The sequence below is a fragment of the Lethenteron reissneri genome, chromosome 29 (assembly GCF_015708825.2).
Source record: "Lethenteron reissneri isolate LAM-NWPU_2019-01 chromosome 29, ASM1570882v1, whole genome shotgun sequence".
NCBI lineage: Eukaryota > Metazoa > Chordata > Hyperoartia > Petromyzontiformes > Petromyzontidae > Lethenteron > Lethenteron reissneri.
Window position 1 is genome coordinate 13,001,262 of NC_083807.1, and position 18,680 is coordinate 13,019,941.

At 46.2% G+C, this 18,680-nt stretch overlaps 1 protein-coding gene across 1 annotated transcript in view; it reads left to right on the forward strand.

Annotated features, from left to right (window-relative positions):
- The first annotated feature begins 1,447 nt into the window (after positions 1-1,447).
- Positions 1,448-18,680, forward strand: part of TNFRSF21 (TNF receptor superfamily member 21) — a 36,166-nt gene continuing 18,933 nt past the window's right edge. The window contains exons 1-3 of the mRNA XM_061562628.1: positions 1,448-2,326; positions 13,916-15,651; positions 17,344-17,573. Of these exons, the coding sequence (XP_061418612.1) occupies positions 2,159-2,326; positions 13,916-15,651; positions 17,344-17,573 (2,134 nt within the window). The 5' untranslated portion in view covers positions 1,448-2,158. The remainder of the gene's footprint in view (positions 2,327-13,915; positions 15,652-17,343; positions 17,574-18,680) is intronic.

Here is an 18,680-nt window from a genome sequence, read left to right on the forward strand (position 1 = left end):
ATACATCTGGCCTCTTTGTGCTGTGACGAAGGGACATTGTCCAAACGTCACCGATTGCAGAACTGTATGCTGTCCTTTTCGGGCAGCACTATTTGATCTCAGAATATTTGTAGTGGAGGAATCCGATGAGCTATTAAGTTATTTTTCGTATGTTGAGCTTTTGTTAGGTGTCCGTGTGCACCACTGCCAATAGAATATCACAACAACAAAAACACATTTAGTTCATAATCTTCAGGGCATATTCTATCTACTGCTGTATATAAAAAAGCTTGCTTCTTACAGTCACCACCATGGGCCATAATTTGTGTCAACTCCTGCACACAAGCGAATTCAATCTCCCCATCTGCGTGGTGGGATGTCTTCTCGGGCATGTGCCCTGCATGGGCTACCATTCCATTACCAGTCTCGTCCACAGGCCATCAGCCTCTGTCGTGAATGTGTCCTCCTGTTCAAGCCCAATTAGCTTCCTGAATTAATGTCTGTGTTTGTTCTCTGATCCACTGTGTCCTCCTTTTCACTTCTCACTGTAACTCCCAAGAACATACCTGTCAACCCATACGGTTCACACTTATTCTTGTGCATGGAAATTGAGCTTTCAGGTCTAAACGGCAGTAAAGACGTTTCAATGGTAATGTTTTTGTCTGTTTGTGTTTCTCCCTAGTGATGGAACTTTGTATGGTGAACGTTGAGATGTATAAGGGCACGGAGGTGACTCATAAGGTCTGTAATAAGGTAGGCACTGATAAGGGGTTGACAGTTATGCAAGTATGACATTTTCTTTGAGCTTTTATTCAATTTGTCAGTGTCCATGTTTCTTGATCCATGCCCTGGCAGAATGTACAATCAGACTCTTCATTTAGACTGGAGGAATCCGATGACCCACCAAGCTCTATTTCGCAGATGCCTAGCAGTTTCGGTGAGTCAGCGAGATACGCTAAGTGGTAGTGACGTCAGAACGGTGTTTGTGCCAGGCTAGGTGCACTTTGAGGCCACGTTAAGTGTCAAACGCCCGCTGACAGGTCACGGGACAGACCCAGGTTCCATGGGTTGGCTGAGTCATGGCCGATGCATCATCTGATCCTCCTACAATAACACAGTATGACAATCATTGAAGGCGGACCCGGGATCAGAAATTATATATTCGGACAAGCAACAAAAAAACATGATGGCGTGATTCTTTGCGGAAATTTCACTTTAGTCATGAAAAACCAAAGCAGTAGCAGGAGCACATGCCAACGCGTCCCGTCGTGAAATGTGGGCAACAGGGAGCGGGGTGGCGGTAAAGAATAAATAAATTTCCACTATTTTTGTCTCGCGCGACGCCGCCAACCAATGGGCGGCTGTTGCTGGGGCTCCGGCTCGACCAATGGGCGCGTCGCTGCCGTCCAAGGCGGCGACCTCGCCACGTGCGACGAGACTCTGGGGGCGGCCATCTTTCTCAGGGTTTGTCAAACGCCTTTGTGTTAACGCTCGTTTGATCGATTTTAATTCGATTTAAAGTCGATCCACGCGCTTTTAACATCCCTTTTGGTAACATCGCAGCGATAAACTGAAATGTGACATTGTAGTCGTTAGTTCCCTGCATAGTCGCATCAAGGACGGAATGGAGCTCCTTGGGAAAGACGACCACGTGAGGCTGCTGCAATTTTAGATTAAAAAATTATCTTCAAATATACACGCGGATGTCGTGATCGCGAATGCGGAGGGGAGGAGTAGGCAGTGACGCCAAGGGCTTGGGGGAGGGGGGCTGCAGGGCGGTGCTCATCTCCACGCTCCCTCCCGCCTTCTCCCCCAACCACCGTCGCCTCCCTTCTTCCCTGGGCTGCTCCTCCTCCTCCCTCTCCCCTCCTCCTCCTCCCCAACCCGGCCCGGCGACGAGGGGCAATGGTGCTGCTCTCTTGCGATCTGCGCAGAGACGACAGCCGTACGATGGACGCGCGGCCCCGCCAGCACGCGGTGTTCGAAGCGGGCGGCTTCACGTGGTCCAAGTACAACGTGAGTTAGCCGGCACACGGGGAAGGGGGCAGCGAGGTAGTGGTGGAGACGTGAGGAGAGGTGGACAGGAGGAGACATACTTGGAGCGAGGAGGAGGTGGTGGTGGTGGAGACGAGAAAGAAGACAACACGGGGCAGGCAAAGACGACGACTGGACGGTGGTGATGGGGGAGGAGGTGGCGGCGAGGAGGATGGAGGAGGAGGTGGTGGAGGAGGTGGTGGAGGAGGAGATGATGATGGTGGCTGGTGGAGGTGGCCGCTCCGTTCCGGAGCTGATGGGGACGAGCAGGAGGAGGAGGAGGCCCTGTACAGCTTCTGCTGCCACTGCTGTGGTGAGAGAGCGACCTTTGTTTATTGCGATTTAGATGTTCCCATTGTCACTCGGCGCGGCTTGTGTCGGTGCAGATCTGTGTGCCAAAGTGTCATCAGCGGACACTGTCAATGTGAGTCCCTCCCCCCCACCCCCCTTTGTTTCTCAGGATGAAAAGACACGTCTCATTCGGTGTCACGATCAAGGTTGTTGGTGTCGCCTTCTGTGTGCCACATTGTGTTTCTGTACGGCAGGTGTCACTTGTGTGCGTGTGTGTGTTCTCTGTTGAGTGCTGCTGCCAGGGTGTCAACGTGTGTGTCAGACTCATGAGGGTGGCATTGTTTTATGTTTAAATTGTCAACGTCGTAAACCTTTATGCCGCCCGATGTGGTACATATTGCCACCGTGGCTGGGTTCCTTGTGTTGAGTGACACAATACGTTGATCACCGCATTGCCAAGCTGTCAATAGAATGTCAATGTAAAGATGTCTTCATCACACTGGGTGGTGGGTGTGTAGATGACACATATAGGCCTTTATAACATTTGCAAGGTTAAATGAGAGCGATTTCGTCCTAGGTTATCCATTTAGACACGCCACTAAAATAACATGAAAAAAATATCTTACAAACATGTTATTGTAAAGCCTCTACATCATTCATTCCGCCAATCTCAAGACACCATTTTCGACCTTTTGGCACACACCGCTTATTCAATCGCACCATTCAATCACCTGTTGAAAGGGAAGGATTAGAAATCGGTAGCATGTCGACAATTGTTATTCTCTAGAGTAGCGCGGTCCGTGATGTGCGGTGATCGCTGTGCGTGCCTGCCTGTGCACGTGGCGTGTCCTTCATGCCAATGCCGCCTTGTGGTGGTGGTGGGTGCCTCTTGATCGCGATGCCCTCTCTGCCTTCGCCCTGCCCGATTGAGTCTTGCAAGTGAGAGACGTTTATCCACAGAGCTGGGCTGCAGTCTGGGTCCAACGCGTGTTGGTGTTCCTGAGCCCTGCCCTGTGATCGAGAGTACATATGCCACCACATATGTGATCGAGATTACATATATACCACATCGGCCGTACATACAGGTGCAGTCATTTTGTCAGTCCACCCGTTAAATAAAAGCCTCTTCCCCCCCAGCGCGTTAAATCGGTGCCGTAGACTGTGAGAAAGTTGGTGGCAGATTGACGGGCTGCACCCAAAACAAGATGATTAAACGTGTTTCATTTCCTTTTTTCCAAAAGAGTTTTTTCTTCCGAGCGCAGTCGCGCCGATAAGAAATTAATTGGTGGCCTTTGACGATTTAATGTACTTTTTTTAACACATCCTGGAATAAAGAGTTTTTTTAATTGGAAGGCTTCATATGTTTATAGCACTTAACATATTTATGATATCCATACAGTATTTTTGTGGTTAGATCGTGTAAAGATATAAATGTGCCGTTAAACCCGCCACCACCCGACACAGTCAACTAGTAAGGTTTGTCACGTAAACAGAACGTGCCAAGTCGTCACTAGTGCAGCACTAACCGGTGTGTTGGAGAGTCAAGCCACAACATTTACAATCTGAGTTCGACGTTTAGCCAGTAATTGCAACCAGCTTCATAAGGCGACAGACACATTTGTGGATAAAATCCTCCTTAAGTAGAGGGGTAGATGTAATAGATGTTCATTTCTTATGCACAGTACATACACGTAAAGTCCCCTTTGCTGCTCCACAGCTGCATAATGATCTCCCAACTCCATGCATATAGTGCATGGCAATTTGACCATATTTCACATTGGTCTGCGCGGGTTGGTGAAGGAGGGGAGTACAGACGTAGGAGCATAGAAACTACAGTACAAAGTTGATTTTACTCCACTGCCCTCTACTGGCCACCACGTGGCCCTGCAGCAGTTTACAACAACCTGTGTATGCATGGTGGTTACTTCAAGCACTCGCCCAATCCTGATTTGCTTCTGAGAACTGATGACATCTGGAACATTCTGGGTGATTTGGTCATTCACTGTAAACTGCCGATTATATTAAACGAGGGGGTTATTTACTTAATTGGCTTTGGGATATGTTCAAAGATGTGGGCAATACACATGCTGGAAGGAACAACCTTTTGGAATTAGTGACCATGTGGCCAGCATGAATATCTGAGGGCACTAAGATCATCAAAATCTAGTAGCAGCAATGTGCCTACAAGAACTGTGGGCTGATTAAAACTAGGCTGTGGTTTCCACATAAGATGGGCCAACATCTAGCAGTGGATCAGAGAATGGGAACTATGTGCAGAAAATCTATATCACGTTGTTTGGAATACATAGTGACATTTGGCACAAATTGTGCTTATGTTTGGGGGTCAATATTTAAGCAGAGGACATGCTTGACAATGTAAATTGGATAGAATGACATTTATGGAGATGGAGAAGCCATATGGGGAAAATGGGGAGTTATTTGGTGATGGAGAGAAATCTTTTGGCTTTCACAGGCAAAATAAAATGCTGCACCGAGTCTTACTTTTGGAACAACATGGGTGTACTTTCCAAGTGAATTTCAGGGGAGTGCTGTATAATGATGCAAGTGCATTTATGAAGTATACGGGGACAATGTGTTGCAGTACATCTTAAAGAATACGATGTTCACGTGGATGCATTTACATTCAATCTGGTTATTTTGTCAGCCTTTTCTAGTGTTCAGCAAGACAATTTACTGATAGACACGGTGCTATCTGATGAAACTGATGATTGATGATGATGAGGATGGCAGCTTGACCATCTGCTTATATGTAGCTGCAGTTTTTCTTACTTTTAAAATTGTGTCAATTGCTTCCACGTAATTCTAGAACATTGCAAGTCTTACATTTTTATATTCGGCTGTACTTGTACACCCCCTTTCTCAATCCACTTCTGGATGAGTGCCTCACCACGGTGTGCAGGTCATGGGAGAGAGGCGGGGGGGGGGGTTAATTGACCTTACTTCCATGTTGGGTTGTGCTGGTTGATGGACATGGTAGCATGGAAGTAGAATACATATTGCCACAATGAAATGTTCTTCACGGCCCTATGTTGCCCACCTCGGAGCCCCACCGATGATAACAACTGTTATGCATTGTGCAGACCCATCCATGCACTGTCCAAGTTCAAGCGGGCTTAGCTTTCGAGATTTGACGAGATTGGGTGAATTTCAGGGGATCTTGGTCATAGGTGCAGACTTTGAATGAAGCATTAAAACTTATTTGCTTCTGAACTGTTTTCTATGCTATTCGTTATTGATAGTGGTTATGCCAGTCTTACCATCTGTAATGTAGCTAGTAACACTGATAGTTAATTGACGATTTTTACAATTATGGCTCTTAAGCCACTGTTAAACTACTTAGTCAATGCTGATGAGTATTTAATTCTACAATCTCTCTACATGCACTATCAGCACTATGAAAAATTAACATGCTTCCTTTTGGCAGTTTTCGCGTACATTTAATCCCGATGACGATATTTTAGCATTTTAAATGAAATACTGTTTTACAAAGCAGACCGTCTAATTACGATATTACTAAAAGCATGTCCACCCTTGGTATTTACTGGCACCCCGATTCACATCTCTCCCTTTTATGTCGTTTTGCAAATACGTCATCACTTTATTCGCACCACTACCTGATTCTGCATCGCCTGAACCCAAACGTCGCTGACGGCATCGTCCGTCCTCTCTCGTTATCGGTCACCTCTCGGCCTTCGCCTCCACCACCGAGCCTGTAAATCGCTTTGATTTGCATCGTTTCGATTATTCGTAGTCGCACCTTTCAGGAACTCATTCCTCCCCCCCCACGTAAACCGGGATGTTACTTGTATGTCAGCCGCATTGAAATATAAGCATTTATTTTTTGACGTTGCATCTATGAAGTCAGAGCCATCCGTCTTCAGATGACTGGTCTCGGCAGAAACGTTTAAAATAGGGGCTTTAAAAAAAATCAACCGTCACCAGTAAATGACCCCGACCTTTCTATGCAGCCTGTGACAGCACGCGATAGCTGACATCTCTCTTACAAAGTGTCTGCTAATGTTTGCACGCCGCAGGAAGCAAAATATAAAAAAGGAATAACCAAATTGGAGAGAGGTACTGGACCACAGATGTTCGGTGGACCATAAAGATTTGCACTTTTTTTTTTTGGGGGGGTGGGGGGCTCGAAATGCATTACTCTGTCACGTGGGGATATGTGTTGCCAATTTGTAGTGCTGATAGTGCATGCAAAGTGCTCCCCGGAATCCTATTGTTGATAGCTGCAAACATCTGTTCCATTTCAATTGTCATCTAGCGAGCTCTTATGTGCAGGCTAACTGTACGCAATTTAAAATATTTGATAACGTAGGTGTCACTTTATAGGGCTGCTGTATTTTTTTCTGCATTGCTGCACACAATTTATAAATACTCTACTGTACATTATTAGCGTGTTTTCTTTTCTTCCATTGATTTCATAGAAATCCTTTGAAAGCCCTGCTGCCATGGATATGTTTAGTTCTAGCCTACACACATTTTAGAATAAACGTTGAGGTCGACTGGTGGTTCACCAGTTGCATTACTTCAGGCAGGGCAGACGTAAAAATAAGAATGCACATTTTTTTGCAGAAAAACCTCGCTGAGTGTCAAGATCTTATGAGGTGGGATCTGCATTGGAATATTTGGCTAATTTCTTGAATGAGTATTGAGGAGAAACACGCAGAAGTGGGGTAGCACTCAACACTGCCATTTCCTGGCCACCTTATAGCTCCACGCCTTCACCACGTGGCAAGCCTTTTCAGTCATTCAAGCACAAACCAGGCTCAACCCTCATGAGCTTCTGAGATTAGGCACACGAAGGGGAATTTGGTTTATGGCTTTTGGTTTGTTTAACATGTAGGCTTTTGTGACCACTATCCATAATGCAGGTTTTTTTTGGGGTTAGATTGCGTAAATATAATTGTGTCGTTAAACCCGCCACCACCCGACACAGCGAATTAGTAAGCTGTCATGTAAATAGAACGTGCCAATTGGTTACGAGTACAGCACACCTGTGTGTTGGCGAGCAAATCCACAACATTTACAATCAGAGTACGACGTTTCGCCAATAATTACAACCGGCATCATCAGGCGGACAGCCAGATTTGTGGAGAAACCATCCTCCTACTGTCGTTCCTTAAATAGAGGCGTAGATGTGATGATGTCACTGGTGAGCCCTTCACATGCGAAGAGGGGGATTCATGAATGCATATACATTACAATGGGTATCCATTACCGGTCGGGTTCTTCATATGGTAATCAACGCACATCATGCATGCACATTTTTCTTGTCCCTCCTGTCATTTGTGTGCACTAAAATAGCAGTAGCTGTTACTGTCAGCCCACAGGTAATCCCCATTAACGTCTGTTGACCTGTATCGGCATGTATTTAAACAATGTATCATTTTATGATTCGCTTCCAAGCAGAGCTAAGCCTGTAGGCATCCGAACGGTTAAAATTATTTGTATTTCTCTCAATTTCGATAGATACTATAATTCGTCTTGGCCAATCTTAACTAGTTTTGCACAGAACTTCAACATTATTAAAATCAATTGAGTGTCATTGTTGGCACGCGTGTTCTGCCACTACCGACAGTTGTATTTAATAATCCTTTGGTGTTCTTTTAGTCTCATGCTGATCATTCGTCTTTTTTGCCCACCATAGCATTTGCCACAATATCAATTATTTTGGTACACACTTTCAGTTGATAGCTTCGGTAATACATCTTAAGTTCCAGGATATTAGTTTGTGTATTTTATGTAGCCGCATCAAATCTGACTCGGATGTTTTTTTTTTAATCGGACTAGTTTATCAGTTACTCTCACAATGTATGCTATTTTAATAGTTTTAATTACTTGGTCAGTTTCATTGTAACCGTTCAAATGCAGTGCTTTTTTAACATGTTTAATTTGACTTCTCAGACTATCACCATCTGACACTTTCTTAGCCTGATGTATGAGCGTCTTGATGAGAGAGGATTTCTGTGCGGGGTCATGGTGTGACTGTATTCAGGCGAAACGTCATACTCAGATTGTAAATGTTTACACCACGCCAAAAGGCGCGTCATCTGTTCCAACACCAGTGCGAGACTACGCTCTAAGGAAAGCTGTCTCGGGTGTGGACCAATCAATTTCAAGGACAGTGCACATTATCAGAGTTGTGTTTTTTATTTGCATTCCGACTGCAGGTATTGTGGTCAATGCAAACATGACTCCTTGTAAAAAAGGTGTCAGTTTTGTTGCAGATAAAGGGTAAAAAACCAATTATCATTGTAAATGTTGTGGATTTTCTCTCCACCACACCGGTGTGCTGTAGTAGTAACGAATTATCATGTCCTGTTTACGTGACAAACCTTACTAATTGGCTGTGTCGGGTGGTAGCGGGTTTAACAACATTTATATTTAAGCGATCTAACCCCAAAAAAAACCCCTGTATTAGGGCTTTTGGTTTGTTGGCTGAATTATTGCCGAGCCAATACAAGTGAAACATTTATTTGGACATACATTCCTAACGACTGCGCACTCTTTTGTCAACCTTCACCTCAACAGCACCCTCCGTCATCCCTTCCACCTCGTTCTTTGTTTGCCATCCTTCCCCCCCAATGCCCCTGCCAACTCCCCCATTTTCCATTCACGGTGCAGTGTCCTGTAAACACAGCGTGGCGCAGGCCGACATGAATAGCCTCGGTGCCACTGTGTCTTTCTTTGAACCGTAATACGATCGCCACGCTGTATAACACCACACAAGCCCCTCTTGAATGTGACCCTCATCCCAGCCGGCGTGCACAAGTAGATCTGCTTTCTGGCTGTGTTTATCCCCGTGCCGGAATGGTTGCACACTGTTGCCATCGTGCGTGTGTGTGGGCCGCCCGAAATGTATTTCCTTTGGCTACACTCAGCGCTCGGGTTACGGAGCAGGTGTAACCATGTAATGGAGCTGTCAACACTGCATTATTTAAAAAAAAAACAAAAGCAAACATCTCTCAGGTGTTCCATTACTTGCTGATGTTAGCATTTTTACAAGGAGCATGTGTAATGTTTTAAAATTAAACCGTGTTACATCTGAAACATGTTAAACATTATGTGGTACAGGATATAAAAAATGTCATCTTTTAATTTTAGTGGTGTACTGCACTTATCAGTCGGCTTGTCATCAATAGCTACCTCGTTTATTTTATAAATTGTGACGATTCCGTAAATTGTGTCAATTTGATGATTTAGTGCATTTTGCTGTCCACCTGGCAACCCGAGTATTTTTCTTCCCAGCCACAGATCACATCAGCAGCGAGTGACGTCTGTCCTGGCCCTTTGCCATCTCACCTTACCCAACCCCCACTTACCAGCGTGGTGCATTATGGTTAAACAACCCTATGACCAAAAGTATGGGGAGGCCTTTCATATACCAGTGGATTGACAAAGGGCTGAAAATTATTATGTTTATATTATCCTCACTACAGAACATACCAGAAGCCCTTAACCTGGTCAATGGCCAAGTGCTTGCCAGCTGTTCCTTTTGCTTTTCTGTATCCATGAGGGAGATATTATTTGTCTACATCAAACAGATGTATTCGTCATTTAACTGTGCGAACTTTACTTCTGCAAACTGTTACTTCATGCGTGCCAACAAAAGAACAAAGTGATTAACATTTATGGAATTAAATGTGTCTTCGGGGATGCTGTGGATGATCTATCTCAAGAAATGTAAACCTATTATGGAAATAATTGACAAATTTTCATAATTGAGTATTACATTTTATTGGGATGTATTGTATATTTCATATGGGAATACATTTAATCGTTGGCTCTGGCTGAAATAGCTGCTTTTACATAGTGCACGAGCAATCAAACCGTGATTCACGAACCACATGTGGCTCCCGGGCAGTCCAGCTGCGGCTCGATTGTGCATCTCAACTTGTCAGTATATAACTTTATTTTAAGCAGGAAATATCTGTGGTAACGTGAGCGGCCCGGGACACTCGATCCTGGCAGCGGAGCGTGACACCAGTACATGCAGGAATATTCACGCCAATTTCTAAATTCTAAGTTCCACAGCCTCTCGACCATGTTAAGAAGCATGTGGCTCATCGGTTTAGGGAGTTTCTGCCATCCCTGACAGTGTATCTTGGGGTTTACATTGTAAATCGAGCCTCCCTCTTCAACTTCAGCCTCGTTGGCTTGGTTGTCGGCTCATTTGGGTCTTTAAAACTGGCCGTGCCTATTGAATGTTGCAGAGGTGTGGACTCGAGTCATGTGACTTGGACTCGAGTCAGACTCGAGTCATGAATTTGATGACTTCAGACTCGACTTGGACTTGCATAACAATGACTTTGTCCCACCTCTGGAATGTTGTATTTGCCACAGAATCTTTTGCCAGCATCTACCAATTAAATCGAGCCTCTCCAACCCCCCTTCCCCCGCCTTACCATAAGTGGGCCTTTTCCAGTTGTTTCAATTCAAACGCAAATTAAGTTGTTGCGCATTTCTTGCATCATTTTTTGAGGGTGAGGAGTAAAATTTACAACAAAAAATGTTCAATCGATACAAAAGGGACAACAAACAAGAAATGTACAAACGAGACTGTATAAATAAGATGAAAAAAAACTATTCTAGCATCATGACCCTGCATTGTGACGACCTCAAATTCATTGAATCGTGGCGAAGTTTGTGGCATGAATGCTTACATAACCACTACTGATTAGTGTTACAATATTTAATTGGCATTGCAGCGCATTCACGTTTGAGTATTCATGGTGACTTCTTTTACACTAGCGGCCTTTACATCACCCAGAAGGGAAGTGAGGTGACTTTCAAACTTTTCAACTGCCGCGGTGCAAGTCGGAGACCTTTGTCCAACAGCAAATGCTTGTGATAACGTGGTCACCGGAACACCCCCCGCTGTCAAACAGAACAGAGTAACCCCTATGGGAGCTTTTGGTGGCCGTAATTCATCGCATTGTCGTGTCTTCACGGGCGGCTGGTGGACAATTTGCGACCCACATTTAATTCATCAAGAGGAATTTGAATAATCTGAAATAGCAGCGGAATATGATCTGCCAATAATTGCCTGTGTATCACGCATGGTCTGTTCTGCTTGTGATTTAAATAATCCTGTAGTTTATTGCAGCCCATTGTCATGAGTCATAGATACTGTAATAATTGGCCCGATAAATATTGCACTGTTGCATAATCTATTAAAATATGCATGGTGCATCTAGCCAATTAGATGAACTGTTATGCCACGTATATTTATTAAAGGTGCAAAATTAGTTGCCTGTTTCCATGGATATATTGGGTGTGTTTTTATTGTGAAGTAAATTAATTACATTGTATCCTTCTGTCCATTGCCTAGATCGAGCTTTACCACAAACCAATGATGTTAGTAGACATGCATGCCTGCTGAGCATGAAAGAACAGCTTAGAAGATACACTATACAGTTTGTGAAGGAAGACTTTGCCAATTACAGTAGTCACATGTACCAGCATGTTTTCTTTTGCATTATTGTGGTCAGACTAATAGATTTAACATAAATTTAATGGAAAACAAAAGTAATTAACCATATTAACCTACCTTGCATGAATACTCAGATACATTTTTCTGATTGGGTAGCAACAAGGTTAATCTGTGGTGGATTCCTGCATTTAGTAATGAAGCTCACATGACGACCGCATTGTAGTGCCATTAGTGCATACTGGCCTGTAAATGCAGGAGCAGTTTGCAACCATTCCACATGACTTGACAATATATGCACACAAAATGTCTGTCTAATCACGCAGCATGCAGGTCTCAGTCAGGCAGAGGCAGAACCATGCTGGACACCAAACGATGAGCGTACGGCCGTACCCGTCTCGCCATTATGTAACATAGTGGGATGTTGGTTGCTGCGTGCGCCAGAGGTCGCAAACGGGTTTTGATTCCTTACCCGTACCCGGCCGCACCAGGGTCGCAAATGGGTACCCGTACCCTACCCGATACCCGGCTACCCGTACCCGGCCGGGTATCGGGTAGGGTACGGGTACCCGATTGCGACCTCTGGGATGAAGCCATGTTGCAGGTGCGGGTGGGTTGATTCTAGGTACTTAAATTGTGAGAAGAGACAAGACGTTGGGAAATGAGTGACAAACGGTTACTCACCAGTGACTCACGGCCTACCCGTACCCGTACCCGGCCGCACCAGGGTCGCAAACAGGTACCCGTACCCGGCCGGGTACGGGTAGCCGGGTATCGGGTAGGGTACGGGTATCGGGTACCCGGTTGCGACCTCTGGCATGCGCCCGCGTGTCGGCACCGATGTTGGAGTGCCAACTGCAGCTCAAGCGTTCGTGCAGGAGCGCTGTGCATTCTCCTCTTTGCAATTCACCCGTCGTGCCACCAAAGTGAGGGTTTTACGAGTGGTCAAGCTTTGTGTGTGTGAGAGATGCCACCTCAAATGCACAATGCGGGCGTGCTAAACGCCTATTTTCATTTTGTTGCAATGTTTATTTTTGTTTCACAGCCGTTGAACAAAAAATATTACTAATGGCTGGCAGTCCACTGCTAGATGAGGGCTTCCCTATTCTGTGAGGTTTCTGGAAGTTATTTGAACACTTAATCACACTGGTCAGTGCGGGTTGATGAAGGTGAAGAGCATTTGATGCGTTAGTATAGAACCACAGGCCAACAGTCGATCTTTCTGCACTGTCCTCTGCTGTCAGGAACATCGCAGGGCCCTGAAGCCACCTAATAATACCTGGCATGCAGTGGAGCCACCCATCCGAGCACTGTCCAGGCTCAACTCTGCCTATCTTTCGAGATCTGACGAGATCAAGGCGCTTTCCGGATGATTTGGTTGCATGTGGAACACTCATACTTGGCTATGAGTGGGAATGAGGAATCATTCGACTGTCAGGAATGGCCCATAGCAAGCATTGTGCAATTTGCTGGTTGCCCACTGTTTGCAGTGACCATAAAAAGGTGTAAAAGGAAACAACACATTTTTATGAAATGACCAAACATTCCTGTGCATTCGTGATGTTATGGTAAATTATTATACTTTTTACTTTAACTATGTTCATCAGGAATATGATCTGATTCATCTTTTTAATTTGGCCGATCGTATTTTACATATTAACACTTAACAGCATTCATTTAGAATATTAGATTAGTAGGACAATAGTGGGTTCTGAGGAGTGAACGTTAGGCATTCCTCAACTGGCACTTAATTTCCAATTCTCGCAGACGATGGTGGGTGAACATCGAGGCATCGTGCGCTGGAAGGAACCAATGGGAATGTTAACTCTGAACACAAGGGCCACAGCCGGAGAGATTTTGTCCAGATTAGTTTTGCTTGCCTGCTACACAGATGTACGCGCTTAGGGATGCGACACACATGTACGCCGCAGTAATTAACAAGTCGTTACGGCACGGCGGGTCAACACTGGCGCTCAAAATCTCACTTGGCTCGAAAGTAATGTTTAATTGCTCACAAAACCATTGTTTCACATTAGCTCCTGAAACATTTTAATGGTTGAAGAAATATTTTCAAATTTTTCAAACGTTTAATTATTAATTGCATGCCCTGCAGTTCTAACTTTTGCTTTGTTTCTGTCATCTCGACAGCTGTGCTTTTGGTTTGCTGTTGGTGCTGTTGCTGCCCAGAACCCCAACTATGCCTCCAACTCAAGCCAACTCCACCTTTTGCCCCAGAGCTATGCAGAACTGGACAATGGAAACGCTTCTCAGCTCCGTGACTACTCTGGCCATCAGCAAGGCGTTGAGCACGCAGAACCATCTGAAGGACACATCCTTATAGTCGAACAAGCTGGAGAAGCGGGTCCTTCCGTCGCTTCCACTTTAGGCCCTACTCCTAATCAAGACTATAAACAGCCAAAGTCGCTGCCAAGTCACGGCAATCCACGCCGAGAGCTACGTGAGAAGCCTGTTCACGGTCGCACCGGAAGATCCACGGAAGACGGCGAAAGCGCCCAGTCCAATGTTCTGCTCTCAGGGATATCCCAGCACCGCCGACTGGACTTGAAGGAAGCAATAGGTGGAAGTGGAAGAAATGGTGAGGACATCGGGCACCTACGTGGAAGGAGGACCAGGAGCGCCAGGGAGACGGACATGTTTACAGAATTGGAAACAAAACTACCAAAGAATGTGAGAAACCATGACGTCGATGGCCTGTCCGAACAAGAGCACAGGCTTAGAAGCTACCATCGGCATCATCCATGGATTGGAACGCCCTATGATGGTGTCTCAGGACCCACGGAATCCAGAGAAGGCCACTGGAGAGATTCACCAGGCGAGCGGAGAGTCGGCACCACCAAGAAAATCAGACACAGGCGGAAGAAACCAAGCGTGCAAGAGAAACGCAGACCCAGCATCGGCACCATCCAAATCAAGGAAAGCAGCTCCCCAGAAGACATGCACGATGCTGACTCCATGCCTCGACCACCTGTTGGCCACAGCTCTCGACACATCCCGCTGCGACGTGGAAGGAATCCCAGGCTGGAAGGAAATGCAGAACATCTGCTGGCTGAATTGGTTGAAACTCATCGAGGAAGGCCAGAACCGCGGTTAGGTCATCAGAAGATGGCAGCTGGAGTGGCCAGACCAAAGCAATCAACATCCCAGCAGGGCCAACTCGACACAAGCAGAAGGCAACACCATGATGAGAAGCCCATTGAGCAGGTTGGTTTCCCAGCAGAAGGTGAAGATACACTGGACAGTATGTCGAGGGAGACACTGGCAGTCGATTTGCCAGCCGGGCATGAAATGTACTCAAATCCACCAAGATTCGCGCCTATTTATAGAACTTCCGACAACTCGGCAGCACCAACAAATGAAGACAACCACGGCTTGGATGTGGAAATGGCAAGCGCGGTGTCCGCGGCGCCTGGCAGTAGCAGCAGCAACAACAACAAGAACAACAACGAGAGCGCCGGTGAAGAGAGCCAGTCCCACTACTGGCGCGTGGACCCGCAGTCCGGGATGGAGGTGCTGTGCGACAAGTGCCCAGCTGGCACGCGCGTGCTTTCGCACTGCACGGCGAACGAGCTGCGTGTGTGCGTGGCCTGCAAGCCGGGCACCTTCTTGGAGCACGAGAACGCGGCGAACGGCTGCCGGCGCTGCGGGCCGCCCTGCAGCGAGTCTGATGCCGTGGAGCGGGCGCCGTGCACGCAGCGGCACGACCGCGTGTGCGCGTGCCCGGCAGGATGGTACGCGCGCGACGGTGGCGACGGTGGCGACGGTGACGACGCGGTGCCCGGGCGGCACCTGCGCTGCGCTCCGCACACCATGTGCCCGCCCGGATGGGGCGTCCGACGCAGGGGCACGGAGACTCGAGACGTCAGGTGAGTGAGTGGGGGAGGTTGGACAGAAGTGACCCGATGCGTCGATGCTTTGACATCAAAAGTCACCTACTATTGACGTGCACAATAAAACGAATACGCATGTAGAGTAGGCACGTGTTCATATAAAGATGTGCGATGAAACCAATAGGCCATATTACTGGCAGCATGTGCAATAAAACCTAGAAGCATGTGCAACAGGCATTTTGTAGGCATGTCAATATTCACTGCCCAAATGCACAAACCTTACCCCAATAATTGGAATGAATTGTCATTCATTGTCACTTTTGAATCAAGAATATTTTTTGGCCCATTTTTACCATATCCCCTTGTGTTATCTGTCTCTTATCTGTCATCGAGTTTATTTGGTCAAATTTTTTTTCATTAGCACAAAAATTGCATTAGCCTATGTGCATTTTCGAGAGGATCGACTATGTTTTTCAATGGCAATTTTTTTTTGTTATAACAGTGTATAAAACTCCTGGGTCTGGATTGGCTTTTACAGATTTACATGACAGCTGTTCATGTAAGAACACCTGGGTGAAGTCACTTGAATGCTTCAAGGATGTGTGTTGCAGGCCACACGTGGAAATTGCACTGGCTTTTGCATTGTCATCATCTTTTCCTCACTGCTTAGTGAACAGAATCCTGTCTATGCTGATGTCGCTGTTGCTGATCCTGTGCAGCTCTAAATCCATGCTCAGCCCCCATCTTTGCTAATTTCCTTGTTCCACCTCCGCTTCGGTTGTGCCTGTTATGGCCATTCGTGGCCGCTCTTGTGCCACTTGGCTTGAATGTCGGCTTACTTTCCTCATCGTAGGTTGTGTCTTTCTGAATTACTCTTCATTTATATAATTAACATGTTCCTTTTGAGTTGTATTTGAGCTAAATGGTTCATGATTTGAAGTGAGTGGCCTGTAAATAGTCATCCAGGTAATTGTGTTCATGGTGTTCGCTTGTATGAACATGTTTTGTTAGGTTCAGTGTAGTCCTTGACTTTATTGTTTGCAGTTGGAAACATGAACCAGTGTAGGGTAGAGACTGTAAGAGGTTGCAGATAGTGTTGCGTAAACAAACTCTAGGACAATATTGCACTCAAAGCTCCAAACATGATCTGGCAAGCTGGCAGCTGTGCAGGATGCGGTGCCATTGTTTATTAATTTCACAACGTATTGCAAGTTCCCCTCTGATGGATGGATAATTTTTTTACCCATATTTTTGAAACTCACAGGAGTTTGTTTCCGACCTTGGTTCAGTGCTAATGACACTAAGCAGTTCAACTGGGTCACTGCCTGCCCCTGCATAGGCTTTGCATGGGCACGCAGCACTGTCTGATACAGAGCAGCTAAACTGTATGTCTGTATACATGACGGATATTTAGCAGGCATGGCTAAGGGGGGACCATGTTCATGATTTACTCCCGCATATCAGGCTCGTCTCCTGCCTCCTGGACAATTTGTATCTGCCATCGCTATTTTGAGCACGTGCGTTGCCTTCCAAGAGTTTAAATACATTCACCTTTTAGGGAAGTGCAGGTATGGACACATCGCTCTGGAATGAGGGAAATATAATGCCAAATATATTGCCGCCAAAATGCAAATGTATGTGCTTTGTAGCTTTAAGAGACATTGCTTTCCCTCGCCTTCTCTGCCACACACCCCCTTCCGCGCCCCCCTCTAACGTGTCCCGATGCAGATGCAAGCAGTGTTCCCGCGGCACCTTCTCCTCCGAGGAGTCGTCGACCACCCGCTGTCGCCCCCACACGGATTGCGCGCTGCTCAATCTCCACATTGCCTCCCCGGGTGACGAACGCCAGGACAACGTGTGCGGTGGCAACGCGGGCTCGGCAGAAGAAGAAGGTGGAGTGGTGGACGCTCAGGCAGAGCCGAGCCGCGTCCCCACGCCAGCCAGTGCCGCCCTGCCTGGTGAGTCAAGTGTTTTGTGGTGCTTGACCGTGTGGTCTGTGCGGAAATAGCCTGGCTTCCTGTGTCAGAAAGTTGTTGCAGGTGTATGCAAATGACTGACAGCTGGGCTACTCGAAAGTCCGTATCGATTCCCTCTTGTCATAGGAGGCACGTCGGCCAGCCCTACAGTATCTGTGTACATGTACAGCTGGAGATGTGGTTTGGTGCAGCGATAAAGGGGTTGGGCATGAGTGAATCACCATAAAGAACGCTGCTGCTGAAGTTCCATGCAGTTCCTGGGTGCATGCATTGTCACGTTAAAGGATGAATTCTGACAGCTCAAGTTTATTTTGTTTAACTAGTTGAGAACTCGGAGACCACGATAGTCTAATTTTCAAGAGCGACCTGGAGAATTAGTCTCTCGTAGAGGGCTATATGAGCACTGTGCATAATCACAATTGAGTAATTTTGGGAGCAATTTTCGAATTTGGCAAATTTGGATCCTGACACCTCTGCACCATTGTGAAAGACGTCAGGGGATCTTTAACATCCATGTGATGCAGGTGGCCCGTTTTTTTGTTACGGTTACGAGTAAAGAACCTGTTGCTGTGCAACGGAAAAGAAGGCCCACCTGTGGTTTTCATACTCTTCTCACTTCCTGCACTTGGAGGACTTAACGTCCTTTTTTCTGTAGTAAAAAAAATATTACGTATCGTCAGTTTTTTTGTACAGTTTTCAGGATTTAATAAATTAATGAGCACAAATTGAATCAATATGATCACACGTGGAAACAGTTGGAGCAATTTTAAATGAACCACGCTGGACTTCTGTATTTGTTACTCACGCCTCTTTGACGTCGCCGCCTATTTTGTAGGTCTTCCGAACTTCTTCCGCCGTTTCAAAGCAGTGTTTATTTGTAACGCGTAACATCCCGTTTTATCCAAGTGCCCCATCCAGTTTCGATGGCAATGGGCCCGCAGAGTTATCGTTGGGGTTGAAGAGGTGCCCAGCCAGCAGCCAACCAGGAAACTCAAGGCCATAGATTCTTCTTAAGGGGCGTATGATTACACCCGCAATAATTATCGGGATGGCCACTGGGTTCGATCGGTGAACCTCCGCAACAAGCAG